This window comes from Schistocerca piceifrons, chromosome 2, assembly GCF_021461385.2.
Source record: "Schistocerca piceifrons isolate TAMUIC-IGC-003096 chromosome 2, iqSchPice1.1, whole genome shotgun sequence".
In the NCBI taxonomy this organism is placed as follows: domain Eukaryota; kingdom Metazoa; phylum Arthropoda; class Insecta; order Orthoptera; family Acrididae; genus Schistocerca; species Schistocerca piceifrons.
In genome coordinates, this window is record NC_060139.1 from 402,503,449 (window position 1) to 402,527,152 (window position 23,704).

The 23,704-nt window shown below is 41.5% G+C and overlaps 1 protein-coding gene across 7 annotated transcripts in view; it reads left to right on the forward strand.

Moving 5' to 3' along the window:
* The window catches only part of LOC124777828 (transmembrane protein 94), a 495,418-nt gene that overhangs the window by 340,688 nt on the left and 131,026 nt on the right, over positions 1-23,704 (forward strand). For all 7 annotated transcript variants that reach the window (XM_047253357.1, XM_047253355.1, XM_047253356.1 and 4 more), the window contains one exon: positions 17,268-17,399. In XM_047253357.1, the coding sequence (XP_047109313.1) occupies positions 17,268-17,399 (132 nt within the window). The remainder of the gene's footprint in view (positions 1-17,267; positions 17,400-23,704) is intronic.

Sequence of the window (23,704 nt, forward strand, 5' to 3'; positions counted from 1 at the left end):
GACTGGGTGTGACGGTGAAATGACAGCTGTGTAGTGCTGGAATGGGAACAGGGAGGGGGATGGATGGGTGAGGACAGTGACTAACGAAGGTTGAGGCCAGGAGGGTTACGGGAACATAGGATGTATTGCAGGGAAAGTTCCCACTTGTGCATTTCAGAAAAGCTGGTGTTGGTGGGAAGGATCCATACTGCACAGGCTGTGAAGCAGTCATTGAGATGAGCAATGTCATGTTTGACAGTGTGTTCAGCTACAGGGTGGCCCATTTGTTTTTTGGCCACAGTTTGTCGGTGGCCGTTCATGCGGACAGAGAGCTTGTTGGTTGTCATGCCTACATAGAATGTAGCACAGTGGTTGCAGCTTAGCCTGTAGATCACATGACTGGTTTCACAGGTAGCCCTGCCTTTGATGTGATAGGTAATGTTAGTGACCGGACTGGAGTAGGTGGTGGTAGGAGGATGTATGGGACAGGTCTTGCATCTAGGTCTATTACAGGAGTATGAGCCATAAGGTAAGGGATTGGGAGCAGTGGTTGTGTAAGGATGGACGAGTATATTGTGTAGGTTCGGTGGATGGCGGAATACCACGGTAGGAGGGATGGAAAGGATAGTGGGTAGGACATTTCTCATTTCAGGGCACGACGAGAGGTCGTGGAGAATGTAATTCAGTTGCTCCAGTCCCGGATGGTACTGAGTTACGAGGGGAATGCTCCTCTGTGGCTGGACTGTGTGACTTTAGGAGATGGTGGGAGACTGGAAAGATAAGGCACGGGAGATTTGTTTTTGTACAAGGATGGGAGGATAATTATGGTCAGTGAAGGCTTTAGTGAGACCCTCGGTATATTTAGAGAGGGACTGCTCATCACTGCAGTTGCGACGACCACGGGTGGCTGGGCTGTACGGAAGGGACTTCTTGGTATGAAATGGGTGGCCGCTATAGAAGTGGAGATATTGCTGGTGGTTAGTAGGTATGATATGGATGGAGGTACTAATGTAGCCATCTCTGAGGCGGAGGTCAACATCTAGGAAGGTGGCTTGTTGGGTTGAGTAGGACCAAGTGAAGCAAATGGGGAAGAAGTTATTGAGATTCTGGAGGAATGTGAATAAGGTGTTCTCACCTTCAATCCAGATAGCAAAGATGTCATCAATGAATCTGTACCAGGTGAGGGGTTTAGGATTCTGGTTTTTTAGGAAGGATTCCTCTAGATGGCCCATGAATAGGTTAGCGTAGGATGGTGCCATGCGGGTGCCCATAGCCGTACCGTGGATTTGTTTCAAAGGAGAAGTAATTGTGAGTGAGGATATAGTTGGTCATTGTAAATCTGTCATCACTTCACTAGTTAATACTATGTTTGGAGAAGTAACTCTATTATCTACTTTGTCCTGCATAAGTTTGAATTCCTTCCACAGTTCATCTACATACTTCTTGGTATTACTAAGTTCGAAAGATAAAATTGAAGATACGTTGTTGGAGGTTACTCTCGCGGCAACTTCTCTGTCTTATCGTCTCTTCTACCTGTTCCTCCAGATTATTGATATTTATTATATCTGAAGCGGCTAGTTTCTCATTAAGACTTCTTTCATGTTATCAACTCACTTGTTAATGCCTGCAGTTTGCGATTGGACTACTTTACACACACTCTGAAATGATCCTAGTTTTTCGCTCAGTTCAGATTCTACATTATTACATTTATCTTCAATATTAAATTCTAGTTTCTTTGCCAAATCCTGAAATTGGTTACTCTGTGTCTGACTAAAGTCAGCTAACAGTTGGTTTACATGAGTACTTAACGAACTAGATAACTCCTCTCTCAAATGTATTTTAAAATTCTCTACTTTAGTAGTTAAAGTGTCAAATTCAATCTTCAAATTTTCCATGCCTTCACGTAACTGACTAAATTCTTTACTTTGTTCATCTACTGTAGCACTTAACAATTCTAAAGTCTCATTCTGAACATCCAATTTATTATTTAATTGAGTATTTGCTGAATCTAATTTAAGACTTTGAGCATTTAGGGTTGTATTTAGTTCCTTTCTTAAAGAAATATTTTGAGCAATAAATTCTTTATTTTTTGCATCTAATCTAGAATTTAATTGTAAACTCTGAGCTTCTAGATTTTTACTTAAAACAGTAATTTGCACGTTAACAGTTGCTGAATCTGCCCACTGGGCTTTAATTAAATTCACTATTTCAGATCAGTCTGGCATTTCCTTAGTCACTTCAATAGCTGTGGCTGGTTCTGCTAGTTGCTGTTCTTGATCCATATTCTTTCTACTTTTCAATCTTGTGATCATTAAAAAATAATTCACCCCTGAGTGTAATAACTATACTAACAGTCTATTTTTGAACAGTGTCCTTAACTTTACATTCAAATAATTATTGTCTTATGCTCACCTGGCTTAGTCTTAGGCTGTGTCGGTGAGCAGGTGTGAAATTGGCTCCAGGGAACAGCACGGGTGCCGGCAGCGTCGAAGGTTAGCTTCAGTATTGGTATTGGTGAACAGATTTGTAGTCAGTACTGGTGAGCAGCAGCTGGCGATGTTGGCGCTGGTTGCTGGTTACTGCGTCCACATCTCCGTGATCTGTATGAGGGCTGCTTACTCTCCACACCGGATCCTCATCGTCGAATAGATCTTGTTGCAACTCTTCCTAGTCTAAACTGTTGAGATTTTCCTTACTTCTTCTTTTGTCTGGTATTCATCAACTTCCACCCTCTTTGCCGTTTATGCAGAATCCAACTCTACGAAACAATTTCTCTGTCTTGTTACTGTTGGTTGCTATGGCAACTCACAATATCTTCTTATCTTGATTACGTTTTAAAATTCCTCTTTGTTCGAGTCCTGATCACGACGGTCGCCACATTCTAACGGTTTGGCAAAAAGAGAGGTAGTGCAACACTGGATTGCGCACTCTCCTTTTCTCTTATTACAATTGAATTAACTTGAAACGTTCAGCCAATCCTCTTCTCTGGATACGCGGCTCTGTCGATCTCCACAACTTCTTCTCTGAAGAAATAATGCTGGTTAGAGGGATTAAAAGAAAAACTCTCTCTCTCTCTCTCTCTCTCTCTCTCTCTCTCTCTCTCTCTCTCTCTCTCTCTATGCTCTTGAAATAACTAGGTACTCTCATATTACTGTCAGTTCAATTCTGGTATATTTCGATTTCCAAATTCTTGCAAGTCAATTGTGTCTTTAACCATCAGGTACAATTAAGTATATTTACAATGTGGTGAGTTAAATAACCATCCGAAATTCAAAGACAGTTCTTGCTTCTAGCAAGTCTAACACCCGAATTAAGAGTCTCTAGTCAAATCATTTCTTTTGTTCATAACAATTACAGTCATTACACTGTCAAAGAATAACACGTGCTTGCTCCTTGTACATAACATACAGCTTCTGTGGCACGAGCTGCAAATGCTTGTCTGTGCCAATCGACCACCACGGTTGCAGTATTCTCCTGATACACGTCCATCCTGCACACACACAAAAACTGGTAGTGCGGTAGACACATCTCCACTCTCTCACACTCATATTTAAAATATTGAGTGTTCGAGATGGTGGAAGACTGAGTGCCTCTAGAATTTATGCCGAAAGTCTCAAGGCACTACAGTGCCTTTCACAGGACAGGACAGGACAGGACACCTAGTTGGTGATGGGAACATGTATGGGACAGATCTTGCATCTAGACCTATTGCAAGGATATGAGGCAAAGGATTGGGAGCAAGGGTGGAATAGCAAGGGACTGGGATATTGTGTAGGTTCAGTGGATGGCGAAATGTTACTGTGGGAGGTTTAGGGAGGATATTCCTCATTTGGCATGATGACGGGTAGTTGAAACCCAGGCAGAGAATGTGATTCAGTTGTTTCCTTCCTTTATGGTACTGGGTCAAAAGAGGACTGCCTCTTTGTAGCCAGGCAGTGACTATGCAGGAGGTGGTAGGTGAATGGAGAGACAAGGTATGGGACATCTGTTTCTGGATAAGGTTGGAAGGGTAATTTTGATCTGTGAAGACCTCCGTGAGACCCTTGGCATGTTTGGAAAGGGATTGCTCATCACTACAGATTTGTGTACTGTGGGTGACAAGGCTGTATGGAAGGAACTTCTTGGCATGGAGTGTGCAGTAGATGTCAAAGTGGGGGTATTGTTGTTCATTGCTAGGTTTGATATAGATGGAGGTACTGATGTAGCTATCCTTGAGGTGTAGTTCAACATTGAGGGAGATGGCTTGTTGGGTGGAGGAGGACCAGTGGAAGTGAATTGGGGAGAAGGTGTTGAGGTTCTGTACAAATGTGGGTGGGCCATCCTCACCCCTTGCCATATCACGAACATGTCATCAGTGAATGTGATCCAGATGAGGGGTTTGGGTGGTCAGCAAGAGTTTCTGTAGATGACTCATGGATTAGTTGACACAGAATGGTGCCATGTGGATGCTCAGTGTTGTTCCCCAGATTTGTTTGTAAAAGATGACTTAATTGTAGAAGTAATTGTGGGTGAGGGTATTTTTGATCTTGTGACCAGGAACAAGTGATAGGTTTAGATTCAGTTGGGCATTAGATGAGATAGTTTTCAGAGTGGCAAGGCCATGAACATTGGGGATGTTTTGCATTCCAGTCTCCCACCTACCTATCCCCTTCCCTGCTCCCACTCTAGTACTACATACATGTATCCTGCCAACACACTTGCAAGTCCTTTCCCCTTTTCTGCTTAACTACTCTCTCCTCTCCCTTTCCCTCTCCCCCCTCCCAGCAGGTGAATGCTGTGCTAGAAGATAAGAAGCGGGAGGGGGGGTTGGAAGTCCCCGACCACTCTCTTCCAGCATAGCATCCCATCACTGTACCTAACAGTCTCACCTTGCATTAAGTCCCTGGAAGCTCCCCTGGACAGCACTGTCATATTCCCCTACCCATATCCAGTTGTCACTCGCCCTCCCCACCTTATCCCACCTTTTTGCTGGCACTACCCGTCCCTGATTGCTGCTCCATCAGATGCCGTTGCAGTTGGGCTCTAGTGCCCTGAGATAGTGGTCGTGTGTGTGTGTGTGTGTGTGTGTGTGTGTGTTTTTTTTCTTTTCCTACTGCAGAAGAAGGACTTTGTACAAGAGCTTTAATATTTTAGCAAGCTTTTTATTGTGCCTGTCTTTGGTTCAATACCTCCTCCATGTGGCGAGCAACAATCTATCCTTTCTGAATTTGTTGTTATACTTTCCATAGTATCATCCCCACCCATGAACCATGGACTTTGCCGTTGGTGGGCAACCTTGCGTGCCTCAGCGATACAGATAGCCTTACTGTAGGTGCAACCACAACAGAGGGGTATCTGTTGAGAGGCCAGACAAACATGTGGTTCCTGAAGAGGGGCAGCAGCCTTTTCAGTAGTTGCAGGGGCAACAGTCTGGATGATTGACTGATCTGCCTTGTAACATTAACCAAAACAACCTTGCTGTACTGGTACTGCAAACAGCTGAAAGCAAGGGAAAACTACAGCCGTAATTTTTCCCGAGGGCATGCAGCTTTACTGTATGGTTAAATGCTGATGGCGTCCTTTTGGGTAAAATATTCCAGAGGTAAAATAGTCCCCCATTTGGATCTCAAGGTGGGAACTACTCAGGAGGATGTTGTCATCAGGAGAAAGAAAACTGGCGTTCTACGGGTCGGAGCATGGAATGTCAGATCCCTTAATCGGGCAGGTAGGTTAAAAAATTTGAAAAGGGAAATGGATAGGTTAAAGTTAGATATAGTGGGAATTAGTGAAGTTCGGTGGCAGGAGGAACAAGACTTCTGGTCAGGTAAATACAGGGTTATTAATACAAAATCAAATAAGAGTAACGCAGGATTAGGTTTAATAATGAATATTAAAATAGGAATGCGGGTAAGCTACTACAAACAACATAGTGAACACATTATTGTGGCCAACATAGATATGAAGCCCACGCCTAAGACAGTAGTACAAGTTTATGTACCAACTAGCTCCGCAGATGATGAAGAGATTAATGAACTGTATGATGAGATAAAAGAAATTATTCAGATAGTGAAGGGAGACGAAAATTTAATAGTCATGGGTGACTGGAACTCGATAGTAGGAAAAGGAAGAGGAGGACACGTAGTAGGTAAATATGGAATCAAAGTAAGGAATGAAAGAGGAAGGTGCCTGGTAGAATTTTGCAAAAAGCATAACTTAATCATAAAAGAAGGTTGTATACATGGAAGAAGCCTGGAGATACTGGAAGGTCTCAGATAGATTATATAATGGTAAGACAGAGATTCAGCAACCAGGTTTTAAATCACTTGAATTAAATCGGGTGATGCTGCAGGAATTAGATTAGGAAATGAGACACTTAAAGTAGTAAATGACTTTTGCTATTTGGGGAGCAAAATAACTGACGATGGTCGAAGTAGAGAGGATATAAAATGTAGACTAGCAATGGCAAGGAAAGCATTTCTGAAGAAGAGAAATTTGTTAACATCGAATATAGACTTAAGTATCAGGAAGTCATTTCTGAAAGAATTTGTATGAAGTGTAGCCATGTATGGAAGTGAAACGTTGATGATAAATAGTTTAGACAAGAAGAGAATAGAAGCTTTCGAAATGTGGTGCTACAGAAGAATGCTGACGATTAGATGGGCAGATCACATAACTAACGAGGAAGTATTGAATAGAATTGGGGAGAAGAGAAATTTGTGGCACAGCTTGACTAGAAGAAGGGATCCCTTGGTAGGACATATTGTGAGGCATCAAGGGATCACCAATTTAGTATTGGAGGGCAGCGTGGGGTGTAAAAATCGTAGAGGGAGACCAAGAGATGAATACACTAAACAGATTCAGAAGGATGTAGGTTGCAGTAGGTACTGTGAGATGAAGAAGCTTGCACAGGATAGAGTAGCGTGGAGAGCTGCATTAAACCAGTCTCTTGACTGAAGACCACAACAACTGTTTCATTTTGGGCAAAAGTAGGGACAAGTCAGGACCATTTATGCAAGCTGGTGTGCTGTGTAGAAATAAAAATAAGCATCCAGAAATAAAAATAAGTATTCAGAACATAAATATGTTTAGAATATACACAACCTCACTAATTTACATCACAGGTGTGTGTGTGTGTGTGTGTGTGTGTGTGTGTGTATAAAATAGAGGGAAACATTCCACGTGGGAAAAATATATCTAAAAACAAAGATGATGCCCCCGGTGTAAAACCTGTCCCATGCACTCTCCCACCACCACCTACTCCAGTCCTGTAACCCGGAAGGTGTGCGCAATCAAAGGCAGAGCCACGTGTGAAAGCACCCACGTGATTTACCAACTGACCTGCCTGCACTGTGAAACTTTCTATGTAGGAATGACCAGCAACAAACTGTCCATTCGCATGAATGGACACAGGCAGACAGTGTTTGTTGGTAATGAGGATCACCCTGTGGCTAAACATGCCTTGGTGCACGGCCAGCACATCTTGGCACAGTGTTACACCGTCCGGGTTATCTGGATACTTCCCGCTAACACCAACCTGTCAGAACTCCGGAGATGGGAACTTGCCCTTCAGTATATCCTCTCTTCTGGTTATCCGCCAGGCCTCAACCTCCTCTAATTTCAAGTTGCCGCCGCTCATACCTCACCTGTCTTTCAACAACATCTTTGCCTCTGTACTTCTGCCTCGACTGACATCTCTGCCGAAACTCTTTGCCTTTACAAATGTCTGATTGTGTCTGTGTATGTGCAGTTGGATATGGGTGTGTGTGCGAGTGTATACTTGCCCTTTTATCCCCTAAGGTAAGTCTTCCTGCTCCTGGGATTGGAATGAGTCCTTACCCTCTCCCTTAAAACCCACATTCTTTTGTCTTTCCCTCTCCATCCTTCTTTCCTGATGAAGCAACCGTTGGTTGCGAAAGCTTGAATTTTGTGTGTATGTTTGTGTGTCTATCGACCTGCCAGCACTTTCATTTGGTAAGTCTCATCATCTTTGTATATATATATATATATATATATATATATATATATATATATATATATATATATATATATATATATATATATATATATATATATATATATATATATATATATATATAAAAAGAAAGATGATGAAACTTACCAAACAAAAGCGCTGGCAGGTCGATAGACACACATAAACATACACACAAAATTCTAGCTTTCGCAACCAATGGTTGCCTCGTCAGGAAAGAGGGAAGGAGAAGGAAAGACAAAAGGATATGGGTTTTAAGGGAGAGGGTAAGGAGTCATTCCAATCCCGGGAGCGGAAAGACTTACCTTAGGGGGAAAAAAGGACAGGTATACACTCGTACACACACACATATCCATCCACACATACACAGACACAAGCCTATCGACCTGCCAGCGCTTTTGTTTGGTAAGTTTCATCATCTTTCTTTTTAGATATATTTTTCCCACGTGGAATGTTTCCCTCTATTATATTCACATATATATATATATATATATTATTACAAAGATGAGGTGACTTACCGAACAAAAACGCTGGCAGGTCGATAGACACACAAACAAACACAAACATACACACAAAATTCAAGCTTTCGCAACAAATTGTTGCCTCATCAGGAAAGAGGGAAGGAGAGGGGAAGACGAAAGGAAGTGGGTTTTAAAGGAGAGGGTAAGGAGTCATCCCAATCCCGGGAGCGGATTCCCACGTGGAATGTTTCCTTCCATTATATATATAAAAAGAAAGATGATGAAACTTACCAAACAAAAGCGCTGGCAGGTCGATAGACACACAAACAAACACACACACAAAATTCTAGCTTTCGCAACCAATGGTTGCCTCGTCAGGAAAGAGGGAAGGAGAAGGAAAGACAAAAGGATATGGGTTTTAAGGGAGAGGGTAAGGAGTCATTCCAATCCCGGGAGCGGAAAGAATGACTCCTTACCCTCTCCCTTAAAACCCATATCCTTTTGTCTTTCCTTCTCCTTCCCTCTTTCCTGACGAGGCAACCATTGGTTGCGAAAGCTAGAATTTTGTGTGTATGTTTGTGTTTGTTTGTGTGTCTATCGACCTGCCAGCGCTTTTGTTTGGTAAGTTTCATCATCTTTCTTTTTAGATATATTTTTCCCACGTGGAATGTTTCCCTCTATTATATATATATATATATATATATATATATATATATATATATATATATATATATATATATATATATATATAGAGAGAGAGAGAGAGAGAGAGAGAGAGAGAGAGAGAGAGAGAGAGAGGGAGGGAAACATACCACATGGGAAAAATATATCTAAAAACAAAGATGATGTGACTTACCAAACGAAAGCGCTGGCACGTCGATAGACACACAAACAACACAAACATACACACAAAATACTAGCTTTCGCAACCAACGATTGCTTCGTCAGGAAAGAGGGAAGAAGAGGGAAAGACGAAAGGATTTGGGTTTTAAGGGAGAGGGTAAGGAGTCATTCCAATCCCGGGAGCGGAAAGACTTACCTTAGGGGGAAAAAAGGATGGGTATACACCCGCACACACACACACACATATCCATCCACACATATACAGACACAAGCAGACATATACAGAGGCATATACATGGAATGACTCCTTACCCTCTCCCTTAAAACCCAAATCCTTTCGTCTTTCCCTCTCCTTCCCTCTTGCCTGATGAAGCAACCGTTTGTTGCGAAAGCTAGTATTTTGTGTGTATGTTTGTGTGTCTATCGACGTGCCAGCGCTTTCGTTATGTGAGGAATGACAGCCACTCATCTGTAGCTGATGGATATGTGCCACATAAACAAAAATAACAATACACAAACTGTACTAATCTTCAAGCTACCACTTTTCTTTCATTTAAGTACTCACTTCCCACACACAGCCACACAAACACCCAATTCTACCTACCCACAGCTACACGATGACAGGGTTGTGTGTGGTGAGAGTGTGCTTAAAATAGATTAAAAGCATTGACAAGTAAAGTCTCTGGGCTGTTACATGTGTCTGTGCTCCATGCATTATTTAGCCTCGTTTTTATTTATTTCTTCCATCCTGGAATTTCTGTTTTTTAAATCTTTTGTTGTATCAAATATATTCAGCATATGCATAATGTTATTCAGTTAATTGCAGCAGTTTCATACCAGTTTCATAAGTTGTAATTGTATGTTTCAGTTTAAAATATTTTTTAGTTCATAACTGTATCACGCATACCAGCAGAGGCAAAGGTTGGTTAACAAATTCTTGGAATTCATGTTTGCATGATTTAATCATGGATAAACTTACAACACAGCAAAACTTTTTCATTGGCTTTGTTAGCCTTATACACAAATATAGCATTTGCTTGCATTTCCAAGCAGTGTAGTAAGTAGCTAGATTAGGTCACTGTATACTTGTAACTGTGTATATAATCTTCTTGATGTTTTTCAGAATTAAATATTTTGGAATTTTTCAGATAGATTGCATTTAAGGGGTTCTCCCACATTATTTGCTAATTAACTGAGACACCCACATATTTGTAACTATTTACCTCCATTAATAATTAATTTCTATTGGTAAGGCGTGTCATTTTGTTGTATTATACTGTTTGGCTATATGTACGTAAGTTGCCCTCTGTGCACCTACTGACTGGTTATTCTCACTAAAATACCATATTAGTCTCTCCATTACTTAAAGAAACTATTTATTCCAGTCTTCTATTGATAGTAGTGTCATCTCAATACATCATTATATTTTCACCTAAAGCTGACAACATGTAATTTACGTATAGAATGAAAATAAGAAGTTCCACCACTGATCCCAGGTGTATGTCCTACTTTTTTAGCTATAGCACTGACCATTTTATGCTTTACTTGTGTACACTGTTCACATTTTTCTTGTAATGGTTTTATGATTACATAGCAACGTATTACATCATTGTACCATACTTAGTCTAGTACCATTGAAATGTTATGGAATATACCACAGATTTTTCTTCATTCATAAGTGAAGCTGTCCTCGAGTGGGAGGTTGGTTTCAGAGGGCTTTTGTAGGTGTGCTCCAGTGGGAGTGTCAGACTACAGGTCAAAAAGCAAAATGTTCAGCATTCAATACCTGCCTTCCTCCGACCTTTCAACTGGCATAACCAGGAAGTTGTAGGGCAACCTAAAGTTTTAACATGGTCTCCAAGTTACAGTGCAGTTTGAAATTTTTGACATTAACAAATAATTGCCAGAGTTACAAGAAGCAGTCTTCATTCAAATGGCTAAGAATTGTCTCTGCAGTCACAGCTTCCTCTCTTCAGCAGTCCTCTTCATCTCCATGTTTGAAGAGCTCCCATCTCACTGATCATATTTTTTAAATAGGTTTTTTTAGTCATGCCCTTGTTTTCTTCCCTACAGTCTTGCTTTCGAAGGTGAAACAGTATGTGACAGAACAGGGTGGCCAAGTAGAGAATGCTGAACGTTTGGCTCTGTAGTCTGACATATAATATCTGAATTAATGGATCAAAAAATGCACTACTATTGTATTAGAAGATCTCTTTCTAAATCTGAGCATAATTTGAGAGATTATTCCTTTTTATAAAATTTTGGTATTCTGTTTCTTATCAGGGTTTCCAGTATTTTCACATACAACAAATGTAACAGTGTTGGGCGTACAATTCATGGAATTTTTTTAACCACCACCTTTGTATAATCCTCCATCCTTACTTCACATACACTCCTGGAAATTGAAATAAGAACACCGTGAATTCATTGTCCCAGGAAGGGGAAACTTTATTGACACATTCCTGGGGTCAGATACATCACATGATCACACTGACAGAACCACAGGCACATAGACACATGCAACAGAGCATGCACAATGTCGGCACTAGTACAGTGTATATCCACCTTTCGCAGCAATGCAGGCTGCTATTCTCCCATGGAGACGATCGTAGAGATGCTGGATGTAGTCCTGTGGAATGGCATGCCATGCCATTTCCACCTGGCGCCACAGTTGGACCAGCGTTCGTGCTGGACGTGCAGACCGCGTGAGACGACGCTTCATCCAGTCCGAAACATGCTCAATGGGGGACAGATCCGGAGATCTTGCTGGCCAGAGTAGTTGACTTACACCTTCTAGAGCACGTTGGGTGGCACGGGATACATGCGGACGTGCATTGTCCTGTTGGAACAGCAAGTTCCCTTGCCGGTCTAGGAATGGTAGAACGATGGGTTCGATGACCGTTTGGATGTACCGTGCACTATTCAGTGTCCCCTCGACGATCACCAGTGGTGTATGGCCAGTGTAGGAGATCGCTCCCCACACCATGATGCCGGGTGCTGGCCCTGTGTGCCTCGGTCGTATGCAGTCCTGATTGTGGCGCTCACCTGCACGGCGCCAAACACACATACGACCATCATTGGCACCAAGGCAGAAGCGACTCTCATCGCTGAAGACGACACGTCTCCATTCGTCCCTCCATTCACGCCTGTTGCGACACCACTGGAGGCGGGCTGCACGATGTTGGGGCGTGAGCGGAAGACGGCCTAACGGTGTATGGGACCGTAGCCCAGCTTCATGGAGACGGTTGCGAATGGTCCACGCCGATACCCCAGGAGCAACAGTGTCCCTAATTTGCTGGGAAGTGGCGGTGCGGTCCCCTACGGCACTGCGTAGGATCCTACGGTCTTGGCGTGCATCCGTGCGTCGCTGCGGTCCGGTCCCAGGTCGACGGGCACGTGCACCTTCCGCCGACCACTGGCGACAACATCGATGTACTGTGGAGACCTCACGCCCCACGTGTTGAGCAATTCGGCGGTACGTCCACCCGGCCTCCCGCACGCCCACTATACGCCCTCGCTCAAAGTCCGTCAACTGCACATACGGTTCACGTCCACGCTGTCGCGGCATGCTACCAGTGTTAAAGACTGCGATGGAGCTCCGTATGCCACGGCAAACTGGCTGACACTGACGGCGGCGGTGCACAAATGCTGCGCAGCTAGCCCCATTCGACGGCCAACACCGCGGTTCCTGGTGTGTCCGCTGTGCCGTGCGTGTGATCATTGCTTGTACAGCCCTCTCACAGTGTCCGGAGCAAGTATGGTGGGTCTGACACACCGGTGTCAATGTGTTCTTTTTTCCATTTCCTGGAGTGTAATTTACTGCCATGGAATTCTACTGTACTTAAGATCATTCTGTGCCATTGCATTGATTCCACAGTTAACATTGCCTGTATGGTCTGGAAACATTAATCACTCATCATCATTAGTTACTCTGGGTCGTTGGATACACTGATATGTCCTTCTTAACCCTTCTCCTCCTTTTCTGTCCCACTACTCTTCCCTATTCACCTCTTACCATCTTACTGCACCTCCTCTCCTCTCCCACCCTTTCTTTTTTCCCAGATCTCATCTTGTTTCCTCTGCTGTAATTCTGTCTAATGTAACCTTCCTTCATCCACTGTTTTGGCAGGAGTTTTTATAATTGAAGAAACTTCCTAATGTCCCATTCTCGAGTGATCTGCATATGACAGTGTAAAGCTGACTTTATTCCATCTGCATCTTCCTGAATTTATAGTGACCTAGAAGTGTAAAGGCTAATTTTTTTCATCTGTAGCTGCCTATGTATGAAAAGACAACATGTCTTGTGAAAACAAAATCATGGAGCTGACAGTATCTGGATAAGTCTGTAATTTAGTCTCACTAATTTATGTCATAAGGCTTAACTCATTTTTAAATCTATGGAAGACATTATTCAGTGATGAAGTAGTAAATATTTTGTTCATGTGCCAACTTTTTCATGATTTGCCATTACAGATTTGTTTTTATAATAGTTCGTGTTTGTTGTTAACAGAGCAAGCCATCAACAGCAAAAAGTACTTCCTCAGCCAAATTCTTTAAAAATATAAATTTTAGAAATTCTAGCATTCTACATTTACATTTCTGGTCTATAAATTGTACAGAAAATAGTTCTTTTTATTTTGCTGCATATTAAGATTTCTCCCCATTTCATTCACAGATAGAGTGCAGAAAGAGTTATTGCTTGTGTGTTTCTATGCAAAGAATTGAAGTATGATGAGATGAATAATATTTGTATGTTGTGCCCTGAAGTGGTAGATATTGAGAAGCAATCACAAATAGAAAATCAACAGAAATTACTCAGCAGTGGAAAGGCTTCTGGACTAGATGAGATACCTTTGAGATTTTACAGAGATTATGTAGTAGAACTTCCCCAAGGCATTCAACACAGTTCCCCACTGTTGTTTAATGAACATAATATGAACTGGCTGAGTATCAGTCCTGATTTGTGACTGTGTTCAGGACTTCCTTGCAGACAGAACTCATGTCATTCTTAACAGAACAGAATCAACAAATGTAATTTTTGGTGGACCCCAAGGGAGTGTTATGGGTTGTTACTGTATACAGTATGTAGAAATGCCCTAGTGAATACCACTGGATTAACAGTAAGGCCATAATCAGATGATGATTTTTCTCTGTAGGTAGGTTACAATTTCAGAAGACTGTAATGAAATGCAAGAAGACTTGCAAAGGATCAATGACTGGTGCAAAGATTGATAGTTTCCAAAGAATGTAAATAAATGTAACATATTACTCATAAAAAACAGAGAGAGCAATTAATATTTGATTACATTATCGTTAAAAAATAACTACTGTAAAACTTACAACAGTTGAAAGTGGAATGATTACACAAAAGAAATTACAGGAAAAGCAGATGACAGACTGATTATTTTGGAGAATCTTAAGGAAATGTAGTTCATTCATGAATGAAGTAACTTATGAAATATTTGTTTGAGTGATTCTTCAGTATAGCTCATCAGTCTGGGATTGTAACCAAGATGAATTAAGAGAAGAGAGAGAGAACATTTTAGAAGAATGGAAAATAATTAGACCTGAAAGTTCAAATTTGAACACTAAATAAATAATCAGAACTAATGTAAAGACCTACAAAGAGGGCTGTTGGGTCAGATTTTTGAAGCCTTCTGAGTACCAGAATTTAGAGAGTAAGAATTTAACTTTCTAATACCTCTTTGGATTTACATAATCTGCTTGCTTTTAAATTTTTCTACAGATCATAGGATTCCTTTTTTTCCCCACTCCCTCAGTACCAACATCCCCTTTCCTGAGAGAAACCTCATCTCTATCTCTCCCCCTTCCACTACAGACCATTTGACTTGAATCTTTCTGTTAACAACTCTCTTCTTCTCTTCGTGCTACTCCACCCTTCTCTCATTCTCACCTCCCCCCCCCCCCCCCCCCACCCCCACTCTCTTTTTTGTGATTAGCTTGTCCCCCCTCCCTTTTTTGTGATTAGCTTGTCCCACTTGCAAACTTTTTCTTCCCTTATTTTGTGCCCTCCATTTCACAATTTGTTATGATTGCACAACACATTCTTTACTCTACATTTTTATTGTGTTTCTTTCTTTAGACCTTCATTACTTCATTTGATATTTATTTACTGTTAACTCCGGTGTTGTTCCTTTTTTGTATTTCTCCCAGTATTGCTCCACTCAGACAATCATATCTTCTCATTCTAATAAAAAATTTCAAGTACTCCTCCGCTTTATTTTCCTTCTCCTCTTCACTTCAAATATCTTCAGACCATATATTGTAAATAACAGATGCTAATAACATTGAGTTTGCTAAATACATAAACATGCAATTCAAGACACTCAGTATGAACTTAATTATGGAGGTACAGAAAACGACAATCAATAGTTTGTCGTCATCACAGTTTTTGAGCAGAAAGTATTTACCATGGGTTCTTAAATGTCTTTGTATTATTTAGAGTTCACTCTTTATCCTAGTTGTGAGTCATAACCAGGTTCTTCAGGAGTATTGAAGTATGTTCAAAAAATTCTGGAACATTGTCCACAAAATTTTTCTACACTTACCTTTTACTTATTGTGCAAAGTCTCCTTCAAAATAATCTCCGCCACAATTGATACACCATTTCCAATGCTGTTTCACTTCCAGAAGCAGTCTTTGTATGCCTCGTACTGGATTGCACAAAATGCTGTCTGCGAATATTCTTGTATCTTGCCTATTGTTGCAAATCTTCAACCTTGCAACATGATTTTCTGCTGTGGAAACAAAAAAACAAAAAAAAAAAAGTCTGTGGGGGCCAGGTCTGGAGAGCATGAAGGATGAGGCAGTACAGTGATATCGCTTTTTGTGCAATAGTCTTGCACCAACAGAAATGAATGTGCAGGTATGTCACTGTGATGCAGGAGCTATGAATTATCTCGCCATCTTTCAGGCTATTTCCTTCTCACATTTACTCGCAAGTGTTGCAACACATCCCGATAGTACCATCGCTTAACAGTTTGACCCTGTGCCATGAGTTCATAATGAACTAATCCTTCAGAATCAAAGAAAAGTATCAGCATTGCTTTGACATTTGACCTGATCTGATGAGCTTTTTTTGGTCTTGGAGAACTTTTCCTGACCCACTGTGAAGACCGAACCTTGGTCTCAATATGATAACTGTAGACCCACATTCTCATCATCGGTTATGTTCTCTTAAGGAACATCTCATTCTCAGTTGCATGATCCAAAAGCTCTTCAGTGATTGTGAGGTGAAGGTCTTTCTGGTCTTGAATCATGAGACGTGGGACGAACATAGCGACAACATGATGCATTCCAAGATGCTGTGTCAGAATTTCATGACATTATCCAATTGAAATGTTGTGTTCTTCTGCAATCACTTGGACAGTCAGTCTTCGATTGTCATGCGCAATTTCAGTGACGTTCCTCACTTAAGCATTGGCAGTAGACGTTGAATGGTGATCTGAATGAGAGTCATATGTAACTTCTGTCTGGTCATTTTTAAACCATGTCAACCATTCATAACAGTGAGTAAAGCTTAAGCACTCATCACCATAGGCTTCCTGCATCATTTGGTGTTTCTCCATAAAAGTTTTCTCGAGTTTCCAACAAAATTTAATGCAGACATATTGCTTCTCTAACTCTGCCATCTCAAAATTTACGAACTGTGTGACACAATGTTTTGCTCAATACAGCACTGAACAATAAATAAGACATGTGACAATGAATCTTCCGGCAGTTACACTTTAAACACAGGCGTGTGCAGGGATGTCAACAATATTTCACTCCAACACACCATTGGCACGAAATTACGAATGTTCCAAAATTTTGTGAACAGACCTTGTATGTATTATATTGTAGGTGTTTCCTCCTTTTATTTTACACAAAACCATAAATGAGCTTTAACATATTGTTTTTTATTTGAAACTAACTTATTGTTGGCTTCATTGCTTTTATAATAAATTCTGTGTGTGAGCTAACTGAATGCACCCCTGATGTACCACATCCCACAGATCCGACAGCGGTCAGTCAGACTCATGGCCTAATGTGGGTTTTCGACTGTCTTCTCCTTCATCTCTTCCCAAGTGCTGCACCCTGCCAAATGATGAGCATGCAGATGAAGCTGCTGGTTTACTCAGTACTCGGTATGTCTAATTACTTTTGATGTTTCAAAGCTAAACTAATCTGTGATTAATATGTATAGATTTGTAAAATCATAATCACTCTGTCTTAAAGAATGATTCAGTTATTATTTTTCAGATAAACTGAATAACGAGGTAGATCAAGTATAAGGGCAGAATGCGAGACTGTCTTTGCACAAATAATAATGGGAAATACTTTATTTGCTGTGGAAAGTTCTTGTAGAACGTAAATAATTTTGAATTAAAGGAGACTGCTCACTGAGAACTAGAAGCATTGAGTACACACGCAAAAAAGCAAGAAAACTTGCTAGCTTTCAGAGTAATCCTTTGACAAGATGGAGTAATATATGGTACACGCACATGAAATGGGACTGGGGTGGTTGGCTGGCAGCCTGGAGGAAGGCAGTCAATTTGCCAGCTATGAATGCAGGAGGGAGGAGTTACAGGTATAAGGGCTAGGCACATAATAAATGATTGTAGGAGGTGGTGGGGAGCGGTGCTCACTGAAGGCAGTGTGGGGACATGAATTGGGAGGGGGTGACAGAACAGAGAAAGGGGAAGCTGATGAATGGTGGGTGGGGGGATAGTGGGTTACCTGAGGTTTAGTCCAGGATGAGTATGGGAATGGAGGGTGTGTTATAAGTATAATTTATATCTGCATGGGTCAGAGAAGCTGATGGTGGGAGAAAAGATCCACATAGCCTGGGTTGTGAAGCAGCCACTGAAATTGAGCATGTTTTACTCAGATACATGTTGTGTCATTGTGTGATAACCTTGTTCGTGGCAACAGTCTGGTGGATGGCTGGTTGGTAGTCATACCAACACAGCAGACTTCGAAGTGTTTGCAGCAGAGTTGGTATATGACTGCTAGTTTCACAGATGGTGCGGCCTTGGTGGGGTAGTATTAGCCTGTGACAGGGCTCGAGTAGGAGGTGCTGGATGGGTGGATTGGGCAGATATTGCACCTTGGTCTGCCACAAGGACACAATTCCTGTGGCTAGGGATTCAGGGTAGGAGTGGCATAGGGATGGACTATAATGTTTTGTAGGTTGGGTTGGCAGTGGAATATCACTTTAGGAGGTGTGGGAAGGATCTTGGGAGGATGACCCTCATTTCAGGGCAGAATGAGAGAGAATGAAAGCCCTGGCAAAGAATATGATTCAGTTATTCCAGTCCAGGGTGATATTGGGCGACGAGTGTAGTGCTTCTTTGTAGGTGGTGGGAAGATTGGGGATGTGTGAGGATATGATATGGGAGATCTGTTCATAGACTAGTTTTGACCTTCGTGAGGCCTTCAGCATACTAGGCAAGGGATTTCTCATCACTAAAGATATATCGTCCACAAGTGGCAAGGCTGTATGTCACCCAGTATGATCCTGGACTGAAACAACTGAACCATATCGTTTGCCTGTGCTTTGATTATATCTCATCCTGCCCTGAAATGAGGGCTATGCTACCCAAGATCCTTCCCACAACTCCTAAAGTGGTGTTCCATTGTCCATCTAACCTACACAATAGCCTAGTCCATCCTTATGCGACTCCCACTCCTGACCCCTTGCCACAGGGGTCATTTCTGTACAGCAGACTGAGGTACAAGGTCTGCCCAATCCACCTGCCCAGCACCTCCTGCTGCAGTCCCGTCACAGGCTAATCCTGCCCCATCAGAGGCCGGGCCTCCTGTGAAAGCAGCATTAACATACACCAGTTCTGCTGCAAGCACTGCACAGCCTTTTGTGTTGGTATAACTACCAACCAGTTGTCCACCAGGATGAACGGCCACCACCAAACTGTTGCCAAGAACAAAGTGGCACAACATGCAGCTGAGCATAACATGTTCAATTTCAATGGCATTGCTTCATAACCTGGGCCATATGGATCCTTTCCTCCACCACCAGCTTCTCTGAACTTTTTAGATGGGAGTTATCCATACAAAACATCCTCCACTCCTATAATCGTCCTGGCCTCAGTTTCAGGTAATCCACTGTCCCCACACCCTCCACCCATCAGTTTCCCTTTTTCTCTGTACTGTTACCCCCCACCCATTTCATGTCTCCACACTGCCTTCAGTGAACGTTGCTCTCCGCTGGCCCGTACAGTTGTGCATTACCTCCCACACTCCTAGCCAGCAAATTGACTGCCTCCCTCCAAGCCGCTAGCCATTCACCACCAGTCCTTTTCCCTCTTCCCACCCCATCTAACACTACCCCCACCACAATCAGTCGACCTGCTCGAAAACAAAGCATTTGCACTGTTAGTCCATCTGGCACCATGTAGGGGTAGGGGGGTGTGTATGAGCATGTGCGCATGCACGTGTGTGTGTTTTTTACTCTAGCTCATCAAAGGATAACTTGTGAAAGCTAGCAAGTTTCCTTTCTTTTGTTTGTGTGTGAATGGACAACTCAACACTTCTGATTTTCAGTGAGTTGTCTCATTTGATCCAGATATGTATATATTGTCTCTTTATTTTGTTTATTTTTAATGATTGCTTAACCTGTGGATGACAGTTCGTTTAATAAGCTTTGAAGCTTCAGTAACATGAATACAGATAGTTTGAAAGGAATCCTTGAGTTAAAACATGTCCCATTTATAGCATTGATTAATCTTCTGAGATCCTACTGTACAGCAAGTGTTCTTTGGAGTTCAGCCATTGCCAATATCTCAAGCTGTAAGTTATTTCTACAAGACCTATAATATGTAACTTTTATTATTCCTTGTTGTCAGTATACATTCTTCCAGCAAGAATGCTACCTTTGTTGCCTAGACCATGAGATTGAAAGTTTCCCAATAAGATAGATTGCTTTTCTGGAAGGAAAAAAGAAAAAAAAACCCACTCATTATCATGAGGTGCATACATATGTAAATTATAATAAAAAGTGTGATCAGCTGCAGGGACAAAACGCAACTAAAGCCCAAAGAACTACAAAAACAGTGGGAAGATTAAGGTGTGACTGAAGTTGAAATGCTATAAAAAGAGAAAATGCTGAGAAGATGCAGCATTTATTCTGACATTTAATGTACCTAAATTACCTGAGAATATTATAGCAGTTTCATGTGCTTAAAGGGAGTGTTGTAAATACCAAGGTTTATCATGTTGGGATGCAAAGGTCAGATGACTGAAGAGACTGCTTGCACTACGCTTGTCTGTCCTATGCTGGGTTATTGCTATGTGGTGTGGGATCCTTAACATATAGGATTGATGGAGGGTATCAGAAGAGTTCCAAGAATGGCAGCTTGTTTTGTATTATCATGAAATATTTGAGATATTATCACAGATATGATATGCAAGTTAGAATTGCGATCATTAAAACAAATCTGTTTTCCATTGCAAATCATTTTGGTAAATTTCAAACACAGATCTTCTCCTCAAAATGAAAAAAAATATTTTGTTGACGCTCACCTATAAGTGAGAAGTGATCATCATAATAAAATAAGAGAAATTGGAGCTTGCATGAAAGATTTAAGTGTTTGCATTTCTCGTGCACTCTTTGAGAGTAGGAACGGTAGAAAAAGTGCGAAAGTGGTTCAGTGAACTCTCTCCCAGGCTCTTAACTGTAAGTGTGAATTGCAGCATAGTCATGTAGATGTGCATAGCATGAGGCAGATGGTATTTGGCTACCCATGAAGTATGACTCCACCCAAGTGTTTGATTTGTTTCTATATACATCCAGTGTGGAACAGAGAATACTTGTCTTCAAAGAGGGAGAATGATAATGGGAGATCAAGATCACCCAGTGTTTCTTGTAATCTGAGGCAAAAAGGCATAAGGTAATCTACATATTTACTTTTATGAATTAATTCACCTCATCTATGAAGTACTGTTATCAGAGAATAAAATCACCATCCAGACAGCGACAGCTGATGAAAGCATAACAAACTCCACCTGAAAAAAAGTTGTGAGTTTCACTACTGACTAAACTAGGACGTATGCCTTCAACTGTCACAATAATAGCAGTAAAACGTAATGTTGAGAAGAACAAAGCACCCTCATACCAGGCAGATAAATTGAAGAAAAAATGATTCCAGTAAAACAGCTTTATCTGCATCCACAAAATCCAAGAAAAAGATGAACAACAACAGGCCATGCGACTTAGATATTGTGTGACACGTCTGATGATGAGCATTTATTTAGTGATAAGGATGTCGACATATGTTTGAGGGAACCAGTTAGTTCCTCCAGTAACCCTCTCCTCCTTTTTGCCAACTCCATTCATCTACCAAACAACAGAGAGACAGGGAAACCTTAACATTATGATGGCTCCCCAAGTTCAGTATAATATCATTGGGTTCAGGACACGTGTGTAAGAGCTAAAACTTCTAATACATATAAGACCAATGTCTATATATCTCCAAGATACAGACTTGAAACTTTATGATGGCCCTGTGCTATGTGTTTACAGGCAACACAAATAGAATGGGCTTAGTATGGAGAGAGCAAAAGGAGGAGTAAACAGTGCTTACAGCTCCTCACTTCTTGCTATCACCTCCAGTTTACAAGTCATCACTGCTTCGGTTCATGTGTATCATAGAAGAACCATAATTTCCCTCTCAATGCCCCCACATGAAGTTTGAGAGAAAGAGGTTCTCACTAAACCCGTTATTCAGTACCCTCAACTAGTCCTCCTATGTAGGGCATTCAATTCACACTGTGAACTGTGAACTTCAGCAACTACCTGCTTGATCAGTAGAGCAGTAGAGAGCCAGCCTGTTAATGTTGCCAAATGCATTTATATTGAATAGTACTTCAACACTGCGAGAGGATTGTCCACTGCTAATGATATCTCAGTGTGCTGTCCACCCTCACACACATTGCCCAATGGGAAGTGACCAGCGACGTGCACACTGTTGACACCCTCTCAGTCTGAATTCATTGGCCAGACAGAGAAATGCCCAAAAGAAAGCTACCATATTGGGTGCCCAACCAGGCAAACTGGATGCTCTGCTGTCAACTTACTGTGAATGGAACAGCACAACAGGCTCAAGGAATGGGTGGATCATACTACAAACATGTTACACCATGCCAATGAAACCTCCATAGCACAGTCTTCAGGCCAATGTGAAATACTGCTTGGTGGAGCAACAAATACAGTTCCACAAGGAGGAGGAGGAGGCAGGCAGCTCTTTACAGGTTCAGGAGCCAGCCAACAACAGAGGCTCACAGCTTTTCAGGTAAAGGGGGCAAAAATCTGGTTAAATTAATTGAAAATTTAAGAAGAGATGATTGCAACAATCCTTGAACTCTATGAATTATTCAACTAAGAGTGTACTTGTATTGGAGATCGTTTGGAGGGGGGAAAGGTAGTAAGTGCCTTTTTGCTGCTATAATGCAGAACAGAAATCTCCAGACCAACCCAAAAGACAGAGCACAGATGATGGAAAAACATTTATCTAGATTTACCAATGCTGACAGTCATGTTCCAGGTTTCTAACATCACAAAGTATATACACTGAGAGTGATGGTTGGGACTGCAGTTTCACCAGTGATGAAGTGTAGAACTGCCACTTTCCCATGCGAGAGCTAAATTCTGCCTTGTGTGGCATATTATACATTACCTGATGATGAGATAGTAGATCGCAACATGTTGTGGCATCTCAGATAGAGGAGTAAAGTAGTTTTCTTTAATTTTATCTGTTTGATAGAACAGTTATCCAGTCCATGGGAGAAAATTATTTTAATCCCTTTCTTGAAACCTGGGAAAGACATTACAAGACCAAATAGTTATTGCAAAGCTGTTTTAATCACTCTTCTGAAATCTGGGGAGGACTGTGTATGCCCAAGTTATTATTGTATTCTGACCCTCACCTGCTGTATGAGAGACCTTGGAGTGGGAGACTGACCACTGGACCTTGGGATGCAGACAGCTCTGCAGTCGCTTTTGGTGTGGGTTCAAGAGGTTTTGCTTCACCTTTGATAACATGGTCCTATTGGAAGGCCTGTGCAGGCATCATCTAATGATGAAGCCCTGATTTTATATCCTTGGACAGCTCCATGAATGGAGCTTCTAAGGACATTTTCCCATGGTCATTCCTGTCCACAAGCTAAATTAAATATCAAGTTAGTGTGTTGTCTTTGTACACTTAGAACAAGAGACAGTCACCTTGCTGTAACTAGTAGTAATACACACATTAAGAAAAGGTTTTACATCACCTCGGTTTCGAGAGTTCTGGAATCTCTACAGAGAATTGGAATAGAGATAAACATAAACACCATTTCCGCCCTTTTTATTACTCATGAAAACCACACATTTCTGTACACACCGCTACCTCTAATAACCAGCAGCACATCGTCTCACATTGATGCATACCTGTAT